The sequence below is a fragment of the Falco peregrinus genome, chromosome 2 (genome assembly GCF_023634155.1).
Source record: "Falco peregrinus isolate bFalPer1 chromosome 2, bFalPer1.pri, whole genome shotgun sequence".
Lineage (NCBI taxonomy): Eukaryota > Metazoa > Chordata > Aves > Falconiformes > Falconidae > Falco > Falco peregrinus.
Genome location: NC_073722.1, coordinates 42440565 through 42458488, shown reverse-complemented (window position 1 = coordinate 42458488; position 17924 = coordinate 42440565). Strand labels below are relative to the sequence as shown.

General features: G+C 35.1%; 1 protein-coding gene across 2 annotated transcripts in view; it reads right to left on the bottom strand.

Moving 5' to 3' along the window:
* Nucleotides 1–17924, bottom strand: part of CTNNA2 (catenin alpha 2) — a 513312-nt gene that overhangs the window by 3438 nt on the left and 491950 nt on the right. Inside the window, exon 18 of one of the 2 annotated variants that reach the window (XM_055797148.1) lies at nucleotides 13941–14084. The exons of the other annotated variant lie outside the window; for it this stretch is intronic. Within the exon in view, the coding sequence (XP_055653123.1) occupies nucleotides 13941–14084 (144 nt within the window). The remainder of the gene's footprint in view (nucleotides 1–13940; nucleotides 14085–17924) is intronic. 2 annotated transcript variants of the gene reach the window in all.

Genomic DNA, 17924 nt, shown 5'->3' with positions numbered 1-17924 from the left:
TGCTGTTGTAGTAGATAAGAGCTCCTATTTTCACCATTATTAATCACATTTTAACATGCAGATACTTAGTCCTTGCCCTTAATATCCATTCATATTGTAAAATGCTTTCAAGTCTTGGAATAAGAAAAGAGACATAAACCCCCCATAATAGCATTAGGCTAGGAATGTTCTCCAAAATCTGCTGGTAGCCAGTCCATGTACCCAATTTGGCTACCTAAGCACTTCCAGTGATTTTCTAATTGCCTCCAGCTCCTTGCTTGTATTATGGCTCAGTAAAGAAGAATTAAACTGAATGAACAGCATTTCAATTAAAATTTAGATCTTACTACACCACTGTGTTACATCAGTTTTAAGCTGTGCTTTGTAATCAGCAGAGCTACAGTGGCATAAAGCTGGAATGAAGCAGCAGTGAATCAAGCCCCGAGTGTGTTAATTCCTTACAAAATCTGGGCACAGAAAGATATACACTTTTCCAAACAGATAATGTTAATAATAAAAAACAAAACAAAACAAAACAAAACAAACAAACAAAAAAACCCGAAACAAAAAAAAAAAAATAAAAGGAAAATTAACATTTCAAATAAAAGTACCACTAGGAAATTAGTGCACAGTACAGAAAGCAAACTTCACTCCCTAGCAGTGGTTAGGGAATTATGAATATAAAGATAGCTTTTTGTGCTAAAAGCCAACCAAGCCTTTGACTTCCTACACAAAGTAATAGTGTTCTGCTATTTAGATCTCTTTACAAATATGTTTGCTTCCATTTAGGAAAGAAAAGCCCTTAAACATAAGAGAAAAATTTAGATTACTGGCCCATAAAACTCCAAGAACAGTGAATGCTGGGGAACATTCAAAATTCATAAAGAACCTAAGAACCACTGCACTGGAGCTGGTCACTTATCCAGGTTAAAACAGCCATCTACCCAGGGAAGGCATAAATCATTCAGGGGAAAAAAAAATAAATGCTACAAGCTAACTTTGCAATTAGTGAATGCAAGAGTAGAACACTGGAGCAGCAGAACCTATTATCTGCCAAGAAGATAATTTCAGGGTTTTTTTCCCCCCAAAATCCTTAAGGCTTTGAGGAGGTTCTGATCCGCTTATCAGCTGTGCTGCATTTTTCCTGCACTGTATGCAGAATTTTCCAGATTTTTGTGACAATCAAGATTTCTTGCTTCTTTTACATATACACATAATCTAAGCAAAATAACCAGCAATTACAATACAAAATAGCTGAAGAAGCGGGAGAGAATAAAGCTGGAAAATTTTCTCCTTAACAGTAAAGCAAATGAAAAGAGATGTTTTCCCTGAATTGTTACCTCACTGTAATGGGGAAAAATTATACCACAGTTTTTAGAAAGGAGAAAAAATAATTTACAGTGATATCTTCATATTTATAATCATAAATATACCACCAAAGATAAGCGAAGCAGAGAAAAAAAATCTTTATTTCCAGCGACCATGACATAGTAAAGGTAGTTTTGGAAGAGCTGGTTGTTTAAGAAAGTTATATATTGCTTTTGATTTTAATAGACCTTGAAAAGTGGGGGAGACACCAAAAGAATTGCAGATAGTTCCTAGTCTGGAAATATTTGAGTAGCACAACTAGAATGACCCCTGAAATTATAGGCCAGTTCAGCTGACAGCACTCCCAAATAAAATGCAATGTCTATGACAAACTCCATAAATAAAGGGAGGAAAGAAATATAGTTAATGATAATCAAATGGTTTTGTGGGTAAAAATATTTTCAAAGTAACCTACATCATATTTTTATGTAATTAAACTTTGGATCACTAAAATTAATGCTGTTGATATAATTGGACCTTTGAAAGGTGTTTTGCTTGGTACTACATGACAGTTTGATTAAAAACTCAGCTGATGTTACAAAATTGTCAAGGCACATACAGAATGATTCCAGATTCCCTAAGTTTCAAAAAATATGTATCAAAAGTATGTACAAAAAAATCATTGCTTAACTGTGACTTTTCCAGTGGGCTTTTGGAGAAACCATTTTTCAACTTTACAGTATTAATATTTCTGTTAAAAACTTGGAAGTCACTTAACTGATTTAGATTTAGATTAACTGATAACTTAACTGATGAAATTTGCAGGTAACTATTGGAAAGTGATAAGCCATACAGAGGGCAAGTGATTGATATCTAATAAGCTGATAAAAGTCAGAAATGTAGATTTCAGTTTGGCCAACTTTATAGCAGATGATACCTACTCATACAATAAGGAACTTTATCCTATACAGGATCCTAGGCAATTACTCCTTGAGGATACAAAAAGCAGGAATATGGTGAAATAGGTTAAATTATCATATTCAGATTATTGTGTGTCCACAGTTATGGAATACTGAATACTCAATGCAAGAACAATACTGAGTAACTGGACAGATTTTAAAGAACCTCAAGAACAAAAAACATCTTTGGTGGGAAAAATTCAGTCTGCTGTTTTTTCCTTTAATAAAGTGAATGATTAAAAAATGAGTTGATTGAAATCAGCAAGTACATAGTAACAGAAAGCTGATCATATTCCAGGTCCAACAGATTAGACAAAGATACAACAAAACTTAATGGCTGAAAGGTGAAGCAGGTCATTTTAGTTATTAATGTTCTGAAATTTTTAGCAGTTATATTAATTAATCACAAGAACGCTTGAAAGAGTGATTCTATCTCTAGAAGTTATGAAATCAATATTGGATGTTTTTGTTTAATACGTGCACTCTAAGCATAACTATTGGACATTTATAATGCACATTAATTCAGGGAGCCTGTGCGCCAGTTATGCAGGAAGACAGTTTACATGGTAACAACGGTCCATATTGACCTTGAAATGTGTGAGTGCAAAACAATAGTATTAGTAGTTATTGATAAATAAAGTTTAGTCTGGTTTGCTTTATAGAGATTGGGAGGAGCAATTGTAATTTATTTAACATGACAAAAAAGAACCTGTAACCGTTCAAATACTCCTGGCTAAGATTTGATCTGTGGTGTGCCTTGAGCAGATAGCTTAGGCATTGCCAGGCTCTTAATTAATCTGTGAATTCTGGGTGCATTCCCTGCTATTCTTCCTTTCCAAAGCAAGTTCACACTTTTGTGGACAGGTGCAGTCACCATTATCGTGAACCAAAAGTCACTCAACAGCCTCTAGAGCAACTAAGGTTACAGGAAGCAATTATGAATCTGGACGGTGAATCAAGAATACCATTTTCCCAGGTTACATCCTTATGCAACAGAACATTTTCCTCTCAGCTGTGCTTAATAGTAAATCCAGTCTTACATATATATATATGAGATACATGTAAGAAAAAAGATCTTATCCATGATACTTAGGTCTTACATTTCTGTGGCAATTTCATGCATAAAACTATTAGTGACAGCTAATGCAAGAATAGCCTATTTGCCATTCAGATGCACTCACCCCTATGGTAGGGGACATCTGCTCTTTATCAGCACTACTATGGAATGGCTGAAGCAGTATTTCAGTCACTTGAACATGTACATAAGTTTTTTGCTAGATATGGCTCTATTGTGAGAAAGCTATCCTATATATTTGAAATTCTATAACAAAGTGTCATTATTTGGAATGTAATGTGGTCACAATGGTGTTAAAAAGGGATCTGTGGCCATGTAAAACAGTATTATACTCTTCCTAGCTATTTATTTTCACATTTGATTGCAATTAACTTACCCCTTTATACATGTTGAATATTTAATTCATTCTGGAGGTAGTTATGCTTTATAGGTGGCCAATCCACTGAATAACTGTCCTCATCTGCATTTTTTCAATTACAGGTAAGAAATCCACAGGGATTCCCAAGCCCATTTGGTTGTAACAATGTCTGCCATCTCTTAGGACAACAGAAAGTAGACAAGTAAATATACCACGAACTATGGGTATTTTCTGTCTTCTATACACTATTGCTATTCTGTAACACATGTTTAATTTACAAGGTCAATAGGTTACCAACTGCTTTATGTTGGTTTGAAAAAGCAAAAGCATATAAAAATACTCCCAGTACTGGCATTCTCCAGAAAAGATAAACAGACAATGCAGAAAATGTGTAGAGGTGCATTTATACAGTTGATTTACTTATTCCAGGCTATTTTAAAAGAAAAGATAAAAGACAAAATAATATCCCAATTAATTTGCTTTGAGGAGAATACTAAATACGAAACTAAAACCACTATATAAATATAATCATAAAATACAATTCAACACTGGTATCACTAAAATTAGGGGTTTATACTTCATTCACTAAATGAAGAGGTTTGAAGGAGTAATCTAAGTTTATGATAAAATCAGAATAATAAAGTCAAGGAATATCACCTAAATGCCCTCAAATGTATCCAGTAGACCTACAACCCCCACTTTTTTACTGTAGGAAGACATAAAGGTTACTTCACTGAAATACCAGGAGCCCTGCATAGCTTTTGTTTCTCCATAAGCATATAAAATAAGAGTAAGCCACGTACCAACTCAGAAATGCTCAGCTAGTGGAGACTGTACTTACATTTCATAGTGGCTGCCAGAAAGCTCACAAATAAATATTTTTTAAAGGATTTTTGTTTTTTTGCTTTCTCAGTTGAGAGACTGAAACATGGACTTCAACATCATGATTATTTGCCTATTTAGTCAGCTTATCTTTACTTTGTCCTCTCTTATCCTCTCATCAATAGCTACAAGTAGACAAGTCTTTAAGAAGCCTTGCAAAAAGCCTGACTCACAGGTTATAGTCTGAGGGATACTGATGCAGTTGGTTTTGGCCCAAGAGTCGAGTACACCACTGGAGATATTAGGCAGCTCCAGCTCTGCTGTCCAGCAATGTCCTAATAAGTTATGTAAGCACTGAAATCGCATACTGAAACTGGGTCATCTAGCAACAGTGAAGCACCCAGCTGTAAATCTTGTCAAAGTTCAGGCTTTTGCTATGTGTGGTAGGCTGTCAAGAGCAGTTCAAACTAACATACTAGTGTGCATATTCTGGAGCAAAACACACACATGAGGAACATTAATGTTGGAAATGTAGATGCTTTCTGAGCCTGGAGTTTGAGGATCACAGCTCAGGGGTGAGATAGCTAGTATGAGTTTTAGGCAGGACACAGACACTTATTTTCTTTTACTTTGATCCCTCTAGTTTCTGATATGATTTGTTGTACTTGTGGAAATCACTAAATTTCCTTCTGATGTAGGTATTATCAAAATGCCATTTTTATATGACTGGCTGACATTAAACATTGTCCGTGTTTGTCCTTCTAATGAACTAGCCTGAAAGCTCACATTTTAACAATTGAAATGGTGAAATGAAAACCCAAAGAACTGGAAACTACTAAAAGTTAACATTACCCAATTATTTTTGTGAACTATAATTATTACTGGCTTCTTTCCAGCCTGGTAATTTCCAAAGGTGAAAAATATATTTTGGAATTTCTGATGTATACTTAAGGTTTTCTATTCATCAACTCTATTTACAGTCAATATGTTATTTATCCAATATGACATTACTGCTATAACAAAAAATTTACATTTTTTTCTTGTAGATACGAAACATAATGTAGATTATTTCCTCAATATTTAATAATTCATTAATGTATTGTTGCATTCTTTTCAGAATTTAACAGGAGCAAACATTTTGACCCAAAATAAAATAATTCTTAGAACCAGTTGTCTTTCTTCTGCTCATTATGTGCCACTGCACAGCAGGAAAAAGATGCCAAAACAGTACAATTCATATCGTATACCAGAAACACTGCTGTAAGGACAAGCAATCATATATGGCATTGGAATTTTTTAAATAAGCTTGCTTTATCAGTCATTTTCATGCTACAACACTGCCTCAAAACTTTCAGAGTCTGTTACTGAAGGAAGATATTTGACATCAGTCTGAATGCTGAAACATCTGGAAGAATTCCTCAGACCAAGGAAGAAATCTTCAGTCAGCGCAGTCAAAGGAGTTTTATAGATGGGAACAGGATGTCACCCTATAACTTTGCCAGCACTATAGGTACTTATATTACACATTTTCTTTGCTAAGGCTGAATGTAGAGGAAGAAACACATTCTACAGCAACCTACAATAGACAAACATGGGAATGAGTCTTCTGCCATGATGGCTCACTTTTTTTTTCTTCTAAATCTGCCTCATTCTGCATAGAACAAATGCCTGGAGGATAGGATGTTGCCTACGATGCAATGTCATGGACAAAAAAATGGTTGTGTAATGGCCATCACGGTTACATTACTAATTGTAGCAAAATTAGTATAACCACATTTACAACTTTAAAATTATTCTGTCCCATGGAATAGTTTGATCTGAATTCTTGGATCATGAAGAGGAAAGAGATTTTTGTATGACTGATTTGAAGATAAGCTCCTACCTAATCTTCATAGAAAAGATAAAACATCTTCAACAAAGATGAAGTCCAAACTATATTTGACAGAACAGGCTAAGTCAAAACATAAGATATTTTGATGTTGTCAGGAGGCTTACTGAAGAGAATTAGAGTAAGAAGTCTGTCAAAGCTCAGTATCAGGCCCAGTAAAAAAAGTCATTCATTAAAAACTTTATGTAAGCTGTCTGTGTATTGCCAGGATTGTATACACCATTTTATACATGGATTCATATGCCGGGAGTCTACACAAAATAAGACATTGTCTGAACCTGATGTCACAGATAGAAAAGGACTTTGTCAAAAGCATCTCAGTACAAATTTCCACTTTCCTATCCAATTGCACTTAAGTCTGAAAGAGGAAATATAGGATATGTAACTAGGCTGGGCTACAGATCTCCCTCCTCCTGAACTGAGTTCTGACTTGTATGTAATTTGAAGACAGACATAATTTTTAAAAGCCAAAAATAACCTAGTGCTCTTTCAAATTGAATTTTGGAAACAAACCTTTTGTTCTTTGTCTAGAGAACAGGTATAATAACAATAAAAACCATGTCTTAAGAGTCTTACCTGAAGGGAGTCCAAATCATGTCTGGTTGGCTGGAAATTCTACTCAGTGACAAAATACAGGAGACTTTGGATAAAAAAAAATCAATAAAGCATAGAAATACTATATTCTTTACATGAGGATGTGTTTTCTCTTGCTATTCCCCCTGATTTTGTCACAATGAAAACAAAAAGAAAAGCAGCATAATGCAGGATTTCAGATTGCAATGCTGAGAAATGTGCTATTTTCCCAACTTCTCTTTTAATTTGTAAAAGTGTCAGTATGGTATCCATATGTGAATTATCTCCGTATCTTCAACTGTGAGGATCTGTCACATTCTGAGGCAAATTTGCTCCTTCAGCTAGCTTCATATCTGTAAAGTAACGCTTGCCTAGGTCAGCACAGAGACACTTTGAAGATAGCTGCTCTACAAGCATAGCTGGCTTTTCTTAGAAAAGAGCTTGGAAACAATGCATCAAACAGAGTTAAAATGAATAAAACAAAATCCTTTTGTAGAATGGAAGACAGTACCAGGACAATTGTTCCTTGCTTCCTAACATTTGCCTGCTGTTGTTCATATATATTTTATGTCTCATAGAAGCAGATAAAGGGCTTGATCATTCAAGATATTGATCACTTCTGAGGTGCTAAAAGGCTTTTACTTCCTTGGAGTTGAGGGTCCTTGCAGTATCACTCAACTCACATAAAATGTTCCTTTCTCTCATTCCCTGACCACTTTCCAGGACTTTACAAGAGTGTGCAATGAAATAAAGAAATAACATTGAATCTCCACAGTAGCCTTTCAGAGTGAGCCCCATTTCAGCTTTTCAGAAAAGACCCAGCACTGACAGAGCTAGTTTAACAATATATGGCAACTAACCTGTAAAGGAAATTCTAACATTTTATTCTAAATACATTTTATTCACAATTCACTGTTCTATTTGTTTGACCAACTCAATGATTAAATAACATTCAGTAAGTGTTTCTTACTAGGTTTTTTTCCTGGTCAATTACTGAATGTACAATTTGTGAATGCATTAATTCATTAAATTTTTTACTTTAGCTAAGTCTAAATGTTATTTTAAACCAGCAAAATATGTAAAAATTACTGGAGACTGTAAACAAATGAAACCAGAACAAAACAGAAACAATTGTAAAGGCTGTTGCAGTTCACAAGGAAAGAACAAGCAAAGATAACAGCAAATTAAGAATAAATTGGAACGAGTAAAATCTTGCTCTCAATTGTGAAAGCTCATTTTTATTATTCAGGTTTTAATATGTGAGTATTCATATAATCATAGAATACTTTAGGATGAAAAGAAACTTTTGAGGTCACCTAGTCCAATGCCCTGTTCAAAACAAATTGAATTGGATGAGATTATACAGGATTTTGCCCAAATTCAGAGTATGTGTAAGGATAGATAGTCTCCCACATCTCTGGACTAGAGACCTCCACACTTGAATTTAACTACCCTCAAGGTAAAGCTTTTTTCCTTCTATCTAACTGGAATTTCCCATGTTAAAACTTGTGTTTGTTGCCCCTTTTCCTGACACCTGACACATCTGGCAAGTCTGGATCTGGCTTTTCTAGATCTTCCTGTTAGGTAGATGTAGATAACTATTTTCCCTTAGCCTTCTTGTCTGTATATGTGCAAATGTACCTAAAAGTATAGTGTAGATGAAGTTGGCAATCTCATTTTCACTATTACAAGAACAAGTGCCTTATCCAAAGGGAAAAAGTGAGTAACTGTAGAGGGGAGGAAAAAATATCGCCAATTATTGACAAATATTTAATAGCTCACTCAAGTTGGTTAAGTCCTGTAGTACTATCTTCAGAAAATATTCATGTTAAGAAACTTACTTGGTCTCCATTTTCTTTTGTGATTCAGTATTTTAGATAGTATTTTCTCTGAACAAGAAATGCAGTACTTATAGCCTCAATGATTCACATAACCCAAATGGTTTCTGTGCTTTTCACCTCAGGACATCTTCCCTACACAAAACCAAATTAATTCTACCACATGTCCAAATCTTCCCTCTAATCCAGAATTTATGGAAAGGAGATGAAAGTATAAACTCAGCTGTTATTTATAAGAGTGGTGAAATGAAAAATTTCTGCACTGGCTTTTACAATGTTCTTACTTAAATATTGTATGTTAGTCATGATTATCTATAGACTTGTCTGCCTTTACTTGGCATCAGAAAAATGTGACTAATTGTTTTTTAATATTAGTCAGGATCCAAGAACTGTTCATAGCTGGTGGCACTAGGATCCCCAGAAGCATTTTTTTCAGATGTCTGTAACTGAACAGTTTTTCTAGGAATGCAGGAAAGAAAAATATGGCTGCTCATAAAAAACATTGAGACAGTGTGTTCAGTGACCTAGGCAAGGTTTTCAGTTTCCATTTCTATGAAAGAAGTTTTTCCTGCACTCATCCTACCTAATTCCAGGTGCTGGACCTTGGTGCATTCCAGGCTCCTTCTGTGCTTGGTGGAGAAGACCACGAACCATGGAGCACTAGAGATCTTCCATGGGTTCCTTTTCTATGGAGATAGGCCAGAGTACCTCACCTTTTAAATTATATTTAGAGATCTTAAATTGCGTTACAATCCTAAAGACAGTACAGTGAATCTGGGCAGAGATGCTCAACAACTACAAAATATTTGTCCTTGGATTTGACCCAACAGTCCAAGAATTCCAACAAACTTAATGAACATTTTTGACATTGATTTCCTTAATTCTTCTCTTTTGATTCCCAGAAGTGTCAAATGTGGGAAAACCACATACTACAAACACATCAGTCTCTCCAGCCTACAGAAACTAATGAGATTGGGGCCCCAAGAGATCTACTTTATATAGATAAAAAACCAATTTACATATTTATGTCCAGGAAAAAATAGGCAGTTTCCTTTCTCCAACAGCAAAATTCATAGAAAGTTTACGTCACTTATATATCAATATAAACCATCAAAAGACCCCCAGAGCTAAACCCCCTGACTCTATGCTTGTCTGAATACATGGTTTAATTCACCTGCCCATGTCTCTGTAATTTTTTTAAGATGTTACTAAATCTAACCAGTTGTCAGCATCTACCTGAAACAAGAATATCCCACTCTCTATAAATGGCCATTGATCACTACTAATTATAGAGGAAGCCTGGAGTGAACATCTCAGATATAGATGTTTACACTTGGCTAGATGAATTACTCTCCATATAGCAATGGAGATAAATAGTCAAAAATTCTCCATAATTCAAGTAAAATCTTACTGAATAATAAAATACTCATTTTCTTTACACCATAGACCTACTCGCATATTTTGCACAACTTGAGTGGGGTAGCCTCCTACTGTTACTGCAAGATTTTTTCCAACTATTTTTTTTCCAACTGTACTTCTTAACTACAGTGAACTTTCTCCTGTTTTTTTAATTTATTTTTATTTGGCCATCCAGAGTGAAAACTGGAATATAGAATGGAAGACAGAAATGCTGGTCTTGAAAATTAACTGAGTCTTGAAGGAGGATGTAGTGTTTGAAACTCATCACGATTCTATAGGTCTTTTCTGCCTGGAGTGTGGCTCAGTATTCTCATTTCCAGAAGGGAAGCAATGACAATATTTGCTTCTGTTTTCAGTTTTACAAGGGTACACCATCATGTTTGCTTTGAGACACTCAGATGGGACTGGTAAAAATCCAAAGCATTATGACTGAACAGAATCATGTTTAATGTCTTTGAGATGCAATTGTCCCAGAAACAGAAAGTCCATGGTGTTAAGGCAGTCCTAGTTTTGCCTCCAACCACTATACTCGGCCCAAGAGCTATTGAGCGTTTTTGTTGACAATTCAAATGAACTGAGGCCAAAGTTTAAAAGGGCTGTACTTCAAATCAACACGAAGAGTCCTTTAGAATGCTGTGCACTATCATTGTGACTTATTTTGCTTAAGCAAAATTAAATCAAAAGTAATTCATTTTGAGTCAATGGTGTTATACCAGCCTAAAACTGCAGTGAGAGAGGGCAGGGTGATAAGCATCTATCTGCCAGCTGACATGGTTTGCTAACAGATGGTGCATTTCACAGCTCTCCCTCACTTCTCATATAGAAAAAGAAGGTAAGAACCAACCCACAAAGTTTTAATTCAACTTTTAAAAGAAATCAGCCTGGCAAATACCAAAAATTTGGGAATGTTACATAGCCATCTTAATTATACTGAAAAAATGTTTTATGCCTACATATGATCTTAAATCATTAAAGTATTGCTCACCCCTTTCCAGTATGCTATATGGGTATAAATATACTAGTTACTGGTTTTGCTTTGAGTCAGTAACACACGCTATGCTTGCAAACAGAAAACAGCACAATTTTTAAGCCTGCCTTATTGTAAAGTAACTTCCTGTTTGCAGAACTCTTACGAAGGTTTAGCACATTTAAATTAGCATATATTGGAGGAAGTTGCCTAGATATTTGCTTTGAAAGTTTTCATATTACACACTAAATTAAGTCAGCTGAAACCTAGGCCTTATAATATTTTACTTTAATTTATGTACATGTAAACAGTGTGCAGTTAAAACAAACACTGCAATTGACTGAATACATATTTAAGGCAAAGCTGTAAAATGCAGGAATCTGTGCACTTTAGACATTTTAATTTTTTTTAAAATCATAGAAGCCTATAAAATTATTTAACAGGGGAATTAGCTCAGTAAATATAAAATTAGGCTATTTATTCTCCCAGTGTTCAGTTATTCAGGCAAATTCACATCCTGGGGTTGCATGGACAAAAAATTGTTATTAGATTTGGCACAGACAGATTCCAGGTTAATTACCACAACAGTTTATGTCATTTTGAATATAATTCCCTCTACAAACTCCTTCCCCATACATGTCAGCCAGCTGCTAATTTGTTCATCTTATAAAATAAATTTAGAGAGCAAATTTCTTTGGATTTAAAGTAAGCCACTGACATCCACAATACCCCCTCAGTGCTGAGCACGGTCTCTAATTCACCAGAATTACTGAATGATACCAATTCTGATTTCCTTTTCTAAATCCTTCCATCACTTAAAAAAATATTTTCCCTCTCTATGCCACAAAAATACTTTTGTATCATTGAAGCGAGAGTAGGGGCATTGTATAGTTGGTCATTACATTTTACCAATTCTGTGCAAAAATTAGCCTCCTGCATTATGAAGCACAATTATGTGCAAAGACAATTCTGTAAACTCATCAGCAAAGGATGTGCTTAGGATCTAAATTAAATTTTACCTCAAAGCATTTGCTTCTGGAAAGAAAAAAACTCAAATTGTCTTTAACAGCAGCAATTCCTATAAAGTTTTCCCAGTGAAACATTAGAGATTGACTTACTTGCTCTTCCTTTCCTACCAGAGAGATCAAAGTTTGTTAAGGAAGCTAAATTTGACAGACAAATTCTTGGTCTTACAAAGGATAGATTTGGAGACTTCATTGATTTACTAAAGGAATAAGCAGTAGTAATAAAATTCCTTGCATACATTATTCAAAGCTAGAAAAGCTAGCACCTGTCAGGGAGCCAAGCTTTCTATTCTTCATCCTTATTTTTCTCTCTGACAGGAAGGGAAGCTGTCATTAGTGAAAGTTTTGGTAACTTTGTAACCAAGACTTTCATCCTCCCAGAATTTCATTCAACTCTCCTATGCATTGATAGAAAGAGCATCACTGAGACATCAGGGAGGAATATCTATCTATCGCTACTGATCAATCCCCAATACATGCTGCTAACCAGAAGATGGAATGGTCCGCATCCTATACCTGTTGCCTCAAAGCCACCTAGTCACCTGAAAATAGACTAAATCACACTTCATCAATCAGACTATGGACCATCTCCACTGAAAAGGCTGTGATCGCACTCTCTTTGATTTATAGAGTATGCGTTTCTGCCTTTTAGTGCCTTTCACTGAGATATGACAAGACCCCACACAGAGCTGGTAAAGAGCTTTAAATGAAAAAGAACAGCAATATTTGCAGCATCCCTAGGGGCCAAAATCTTCATGCGGTCCTTCTTCTGCCCTTCAATATGAGAGCTCTGACACCGTGACAGCTTTAATAGATACCCAAGAGGCAGAACAAGAAAGGAAGATCTTTGTAGTCCATCTTGTCTTTTTTTAAATGCTGAGGGATATTAAAACAGTGAAGCAGTAATACTTGGGGCCAAGGGAAACAAGTAATAAGACAGTGCTTTAAAGTAAAATAGTAATGTTTAGGAAGTGACACAAGAAAAACACGAAGAAATTCAGTTAGAATATTTCTGCCCACAGTTCTTATCACAAGAAAAAAAATAAAACGCTTCAATTTATAATTTCAAAGGTTAAATCTCAGTTACATCTTCTGGGGATTTCTTGCTTAATTTTACATCTTCCACAACTTACTTTTGAATTTTATTTCATCTACAAAATAGGCTTTATAATTGGCCTATTGTTAATACATAGCTTCATAAACATTCTAGATAAAGCAAATAAAAACAGTAACAGAGAATATAGAGAATAAAAATCTTGTGCTGTATAAACAGGCATTATCCACAGTTAATAATGACAAATGTAACACCATCTATCTTTAATCACAAAGTACTTTATAAAAATTATGGCCCAGCACTACTGTAATTAAATTAATGGAAGCTTAGTAATTGAGTTCAAGGGGACTAGAGCCTGCCTTTTCACAATGCAAGATAAACATCGAAGGATCAGTTTAATCTCCAGTAAATGGGCCACCTCTGCAAACAAAGGTGATCATTGCTTTACAGATGACATTAACTCTAGGACTTCAGAAGAGGAAGGAAATAATTTTTTGCAGGTGACTAAGATAAGACATGCAATTCATTCTGGGTTATGTTTAATTTTTTGGTTAATTATAAAACAATAAAAAAAGCTAGCTAACAACAACAACAACAAAAATATCCCCCATTCTCATGTCTTTTCCCTCCACCCCCCAATCTATAAAGACAGATATGAAACAGGAGGTTACTCACCGTCGAGGAGTCACTGCTTCCGGTCTCAAGCGTAGCTCCCTCAGCACAGGTGGGTGGGTGGGTAGAAAGTTGACTAGCCCTGCCCCCATCTATGACATCACACTCTACCTCATAAAAGGTAGTGAAAGTGCTCTGAACTCCAGTCTGATTTCCGAGAGATACAGAAAAGAGATAGTGAGAGAGAGAGCAAGGGAAATATTGTGCCGTAGCGTAGAGGTGAGGAGAGAGGAAAACATGTGCTGAAGGAGCTATGCTTGGTCAAGGAAACAGGGACTCTTCCACGATGAGTGACCCCGCTGTCTGCTGGTTCCTCTCACTTGCTCCCATAGCACAGGTTAAGCATGCAAGCCCTACAGGGTTTGCTGATTGGGAAAGGGTATAAAATTTGGCACCTTTTGATGAAAACCAGAGAGGATAGAAAACTCTATCCACATTAAAATCTGATTGACATTAGATTGAGCATCAAATTGGTTAAAAGACCTCCAAGCAGCACAATTTTGTGTATGGTTTTGAACAGCCGAACTGCACAAAAACATAAACACTGATGCAAGCAGCTGAAATTCCAGTGACTACAACTGGAATTACACTTGTGTCCACCCGTGCTGAATAAACATTAGACAGTCCACACCTCTGAGCTGCCCTGTAATTGAGTAAGCCAGAGGACAGGCCACCAACATCACTACGTGAAGGTCAGGAAAGAATTATATTTTTTTCACATTGAAAATGAGAACTGGCAAACTGTGCTGAAAGAACAAGTGAGGGAAGTATAAAAAATCTGGGCATACATTTATTTACAGAGCACACTTTAAAGTTCCAGAAAATATCAACAAAATTTCAAAGAGGTAATGTTTTTCAACACTGTACGTTTTCAGACAATGACAACCTTATAGGCTGAAGCACATTATTTTTTCCCAAATAATTTTCCAAGAATTGAAACTGGAGGGCTTAAAATGGGATATTCATTCTACTTTATTATAAATGGAATTTTTATCATCCAAATTCTGGAAAAGCAGGTTTGAGAGTAAACATAATTGCTTATATTATCCACCAGTATTTTCATAATAACCTAGCTGTATACTAAAATTAAAAAAAAAAAAAAAAAAGTATACGCTGTTAAACCTCTCAATTAAATGAAACTGCTTAGAGAATGGGGGACTATTCAGTGCCATTACAGAGTGCTAGCATAAGATCCTGCCTTTTGGAAGAGGAAAAATTATTGCTTCTTAAATCTCTTTGAAGAGCATGTATTATAAGCACACAGAGTTAATATTGAAGTTTTCCCTTAAGCTTTTTGTTGCTACAATCATCATGTAAATTCTAACCTAATAATGATTATTTTTTCAGTCTTAGTAACGATTAATGTGTATTCCCTGTTCTGTTTGTGTGCTCTGTTTTTCTCTCCTTTCCTCCTATTAAAAAAAGAAACTCTGTGACTAATGCCTAGTACCAGTCACTTCACCTAAAAACAGAAGTACTTTTCTTCTTTACTGTTGAAACTTTGATCATAACCTAATCCTGCAGTATCTGAAGATGCAGCTTTAAACCAGTATATTTGTGGATTTTAAACCTCGACAAATCAGCTAGTCCAGTAGACTAAATTAAGAGCTGTTGTGACTGTTAAAGATGATAAATAACTTCAGGAACACAATGCAAAACTAGGCTGCATCTGAGTAATGCAAAGTGATGATAGTGCTGTGAATTTCAGTTGATAATTGAATTAAACATATGTCTGTCTGATTTCTCACTACCTCATCTTGATTTCAAACTATTTGTATGTATGAAGATAGTGGGAAGAAAAAAGGTTTCTGGTACCTTGTTTTTCATCTACTCCTTATTAACATGTATGCCTACTAGTCTGCCAAATAGAAAAGAAAAATTGAATTTTTAAAGGGTTTTATGGTAAAAGGTACCAAGTGGAATTCAGTTAATTCATGACTTAGGTAACCTATGACTTGAATATTGCACCACACTTGTTTTTGCCAAATAAAGTAGGAATATATTTTGAACTACTGTGACCACTAGACCTTATGAAGCCTAAGCAGGATTGCTCATTCTGATAAAGATAAGGATGGCCAGAGGATGTAGCCTTAAATATGAGAAATATTACACTTGTAGTAGCAGTTCTAAGATGTTCTATAAAGAAATAAATTATATTTTATTGGAATAGAAATGTATGGAAGTAGCACAATTAAATCCTGGAAGAGAGTGCGGCCAAGAATATTCTCCAGTAACAACACAAGATGAGAAATATGGAGAAATATAGCAGATTCCATCATGATAATGTGATACAAAAAGTTCAATAGATTAGGTGGAAGATAATATGCTGGATAGTATTTTGGGGCTAGCACTGTTCAATCTGAAATATTATTTTGACCTCCTTAGTACGATATCTGTAGTTGATAAAGGGAAAATTAAGGGAAGAGCAAAAAAGATGACTGACCCATGAACATACACAAGAATACATTACTGGCCTAAACATTTAACAAAAGCAGAGAAAGAATATACCTGAACGAAAACATTTTTTAAATTTATGTACATTCAAGAAAAAAGGGAAATATTCCAAGTGTTCCAAGGAATACAACTGAGATTAATTAAATGAATGCATGGAAATACAGAGAGACAGTAAGTGAACAATTTACTATAAAGTATTTTCTTAAGGGACAGAAGTTAAGCCTAACAGCATAAGACAATCATGTGAATGCAGATTAAATCATTGATTTAAACACTTGCACCCAGGCACCAGAAATCTATATATATATAGACTATATATAAAAAAAGGGTCCATGTTCACTCTGACATCAAAGATCTATCACACAAAACAACAAAGTGCTTGCTTTCTTGCTTAAAAAGATGGACAGACGATTTGGAATGGGAAGGCACCACAAGGTACCAGTGGCTGCTTTCTATAAAGTTTGAGTACAGCAAAGCTGTGACAAGCTGAAGAGTACCAACGGTGCAGAAACATTGTATGCACTACCAGTAGACCTACAGAAGGTAAAAACGGATATATTTTAAGAAATTGAAACAACAGATTGAAAAAAATCCGTAAAAATACCAAGCTGATGCACACCATAAAAGTTTGAGACCTTAACACAGACCCACCTCCGGCCCAAAGATGTCCTGTTGCTGTAGTGGATCATCTTGATGGACAAATGGAAAAATCTTTGTTGCTTATTATCTGAGCTGAATGCTGAAACATGTAACATCCCATCTGAGACTGAGTAAAACTGTAACTTCCTTAATCATTTGACAAAGGGAATGCTAAAACTATTTGCCGGTATAAAAAAAGATGAAAATGCTTCTGCAGTATTTTGAATGATACTGATGCTCTAATTATAGAGTTCTAATTTGGTCTTTGACGAGAGTTAGGACACATCACTTATATGCTTCATCTTATTTTCTAGTGATACTATTGCCTACCCTGGTAACCTAGTTCACAAGGTACTTTGATGATGTATTAATCAGAATTATAAAGAATTGATGTTAAAAGAAAGCATTTAAGAATATTTAATGGTAAGAGGTTAGGACTGATTTTTCTGATACTGGATAGGTTTTTACTTTGATTCCATATCAATATCTTCAATACATTATACAAAAGAAATAATTTTTGTTGATGCAGCTGATTATCAGTTATGTAAGATTAATGATGTGATATAAGAATAAGCATATTTTTCTCTTTCCTCTGTGAGGTTCATAAATAATAATAGTAAGAGTAATAATAATGTGCTCCAAGTGTGGAAAAAAATATTTCAGAGGTTAAAGATATAAGGCAAATTTTAAACTTCCTCACGCAGTTTGATCCCTTCCTAAAGGCTATTATAGTGTCCTACATTTAAAGGAAATATGTTCCTATTGTGAGTTTTATTAAATATTTTGTTGTAAGGTGTTTTGTTCAGTATTTGCAATTGATTCTGTTCTGGCTGGAAAAACCTGTTGATGCTTTCCCTTGAGGGTATGTCTTCTTGTCTGTGAGTATTTCTCTGT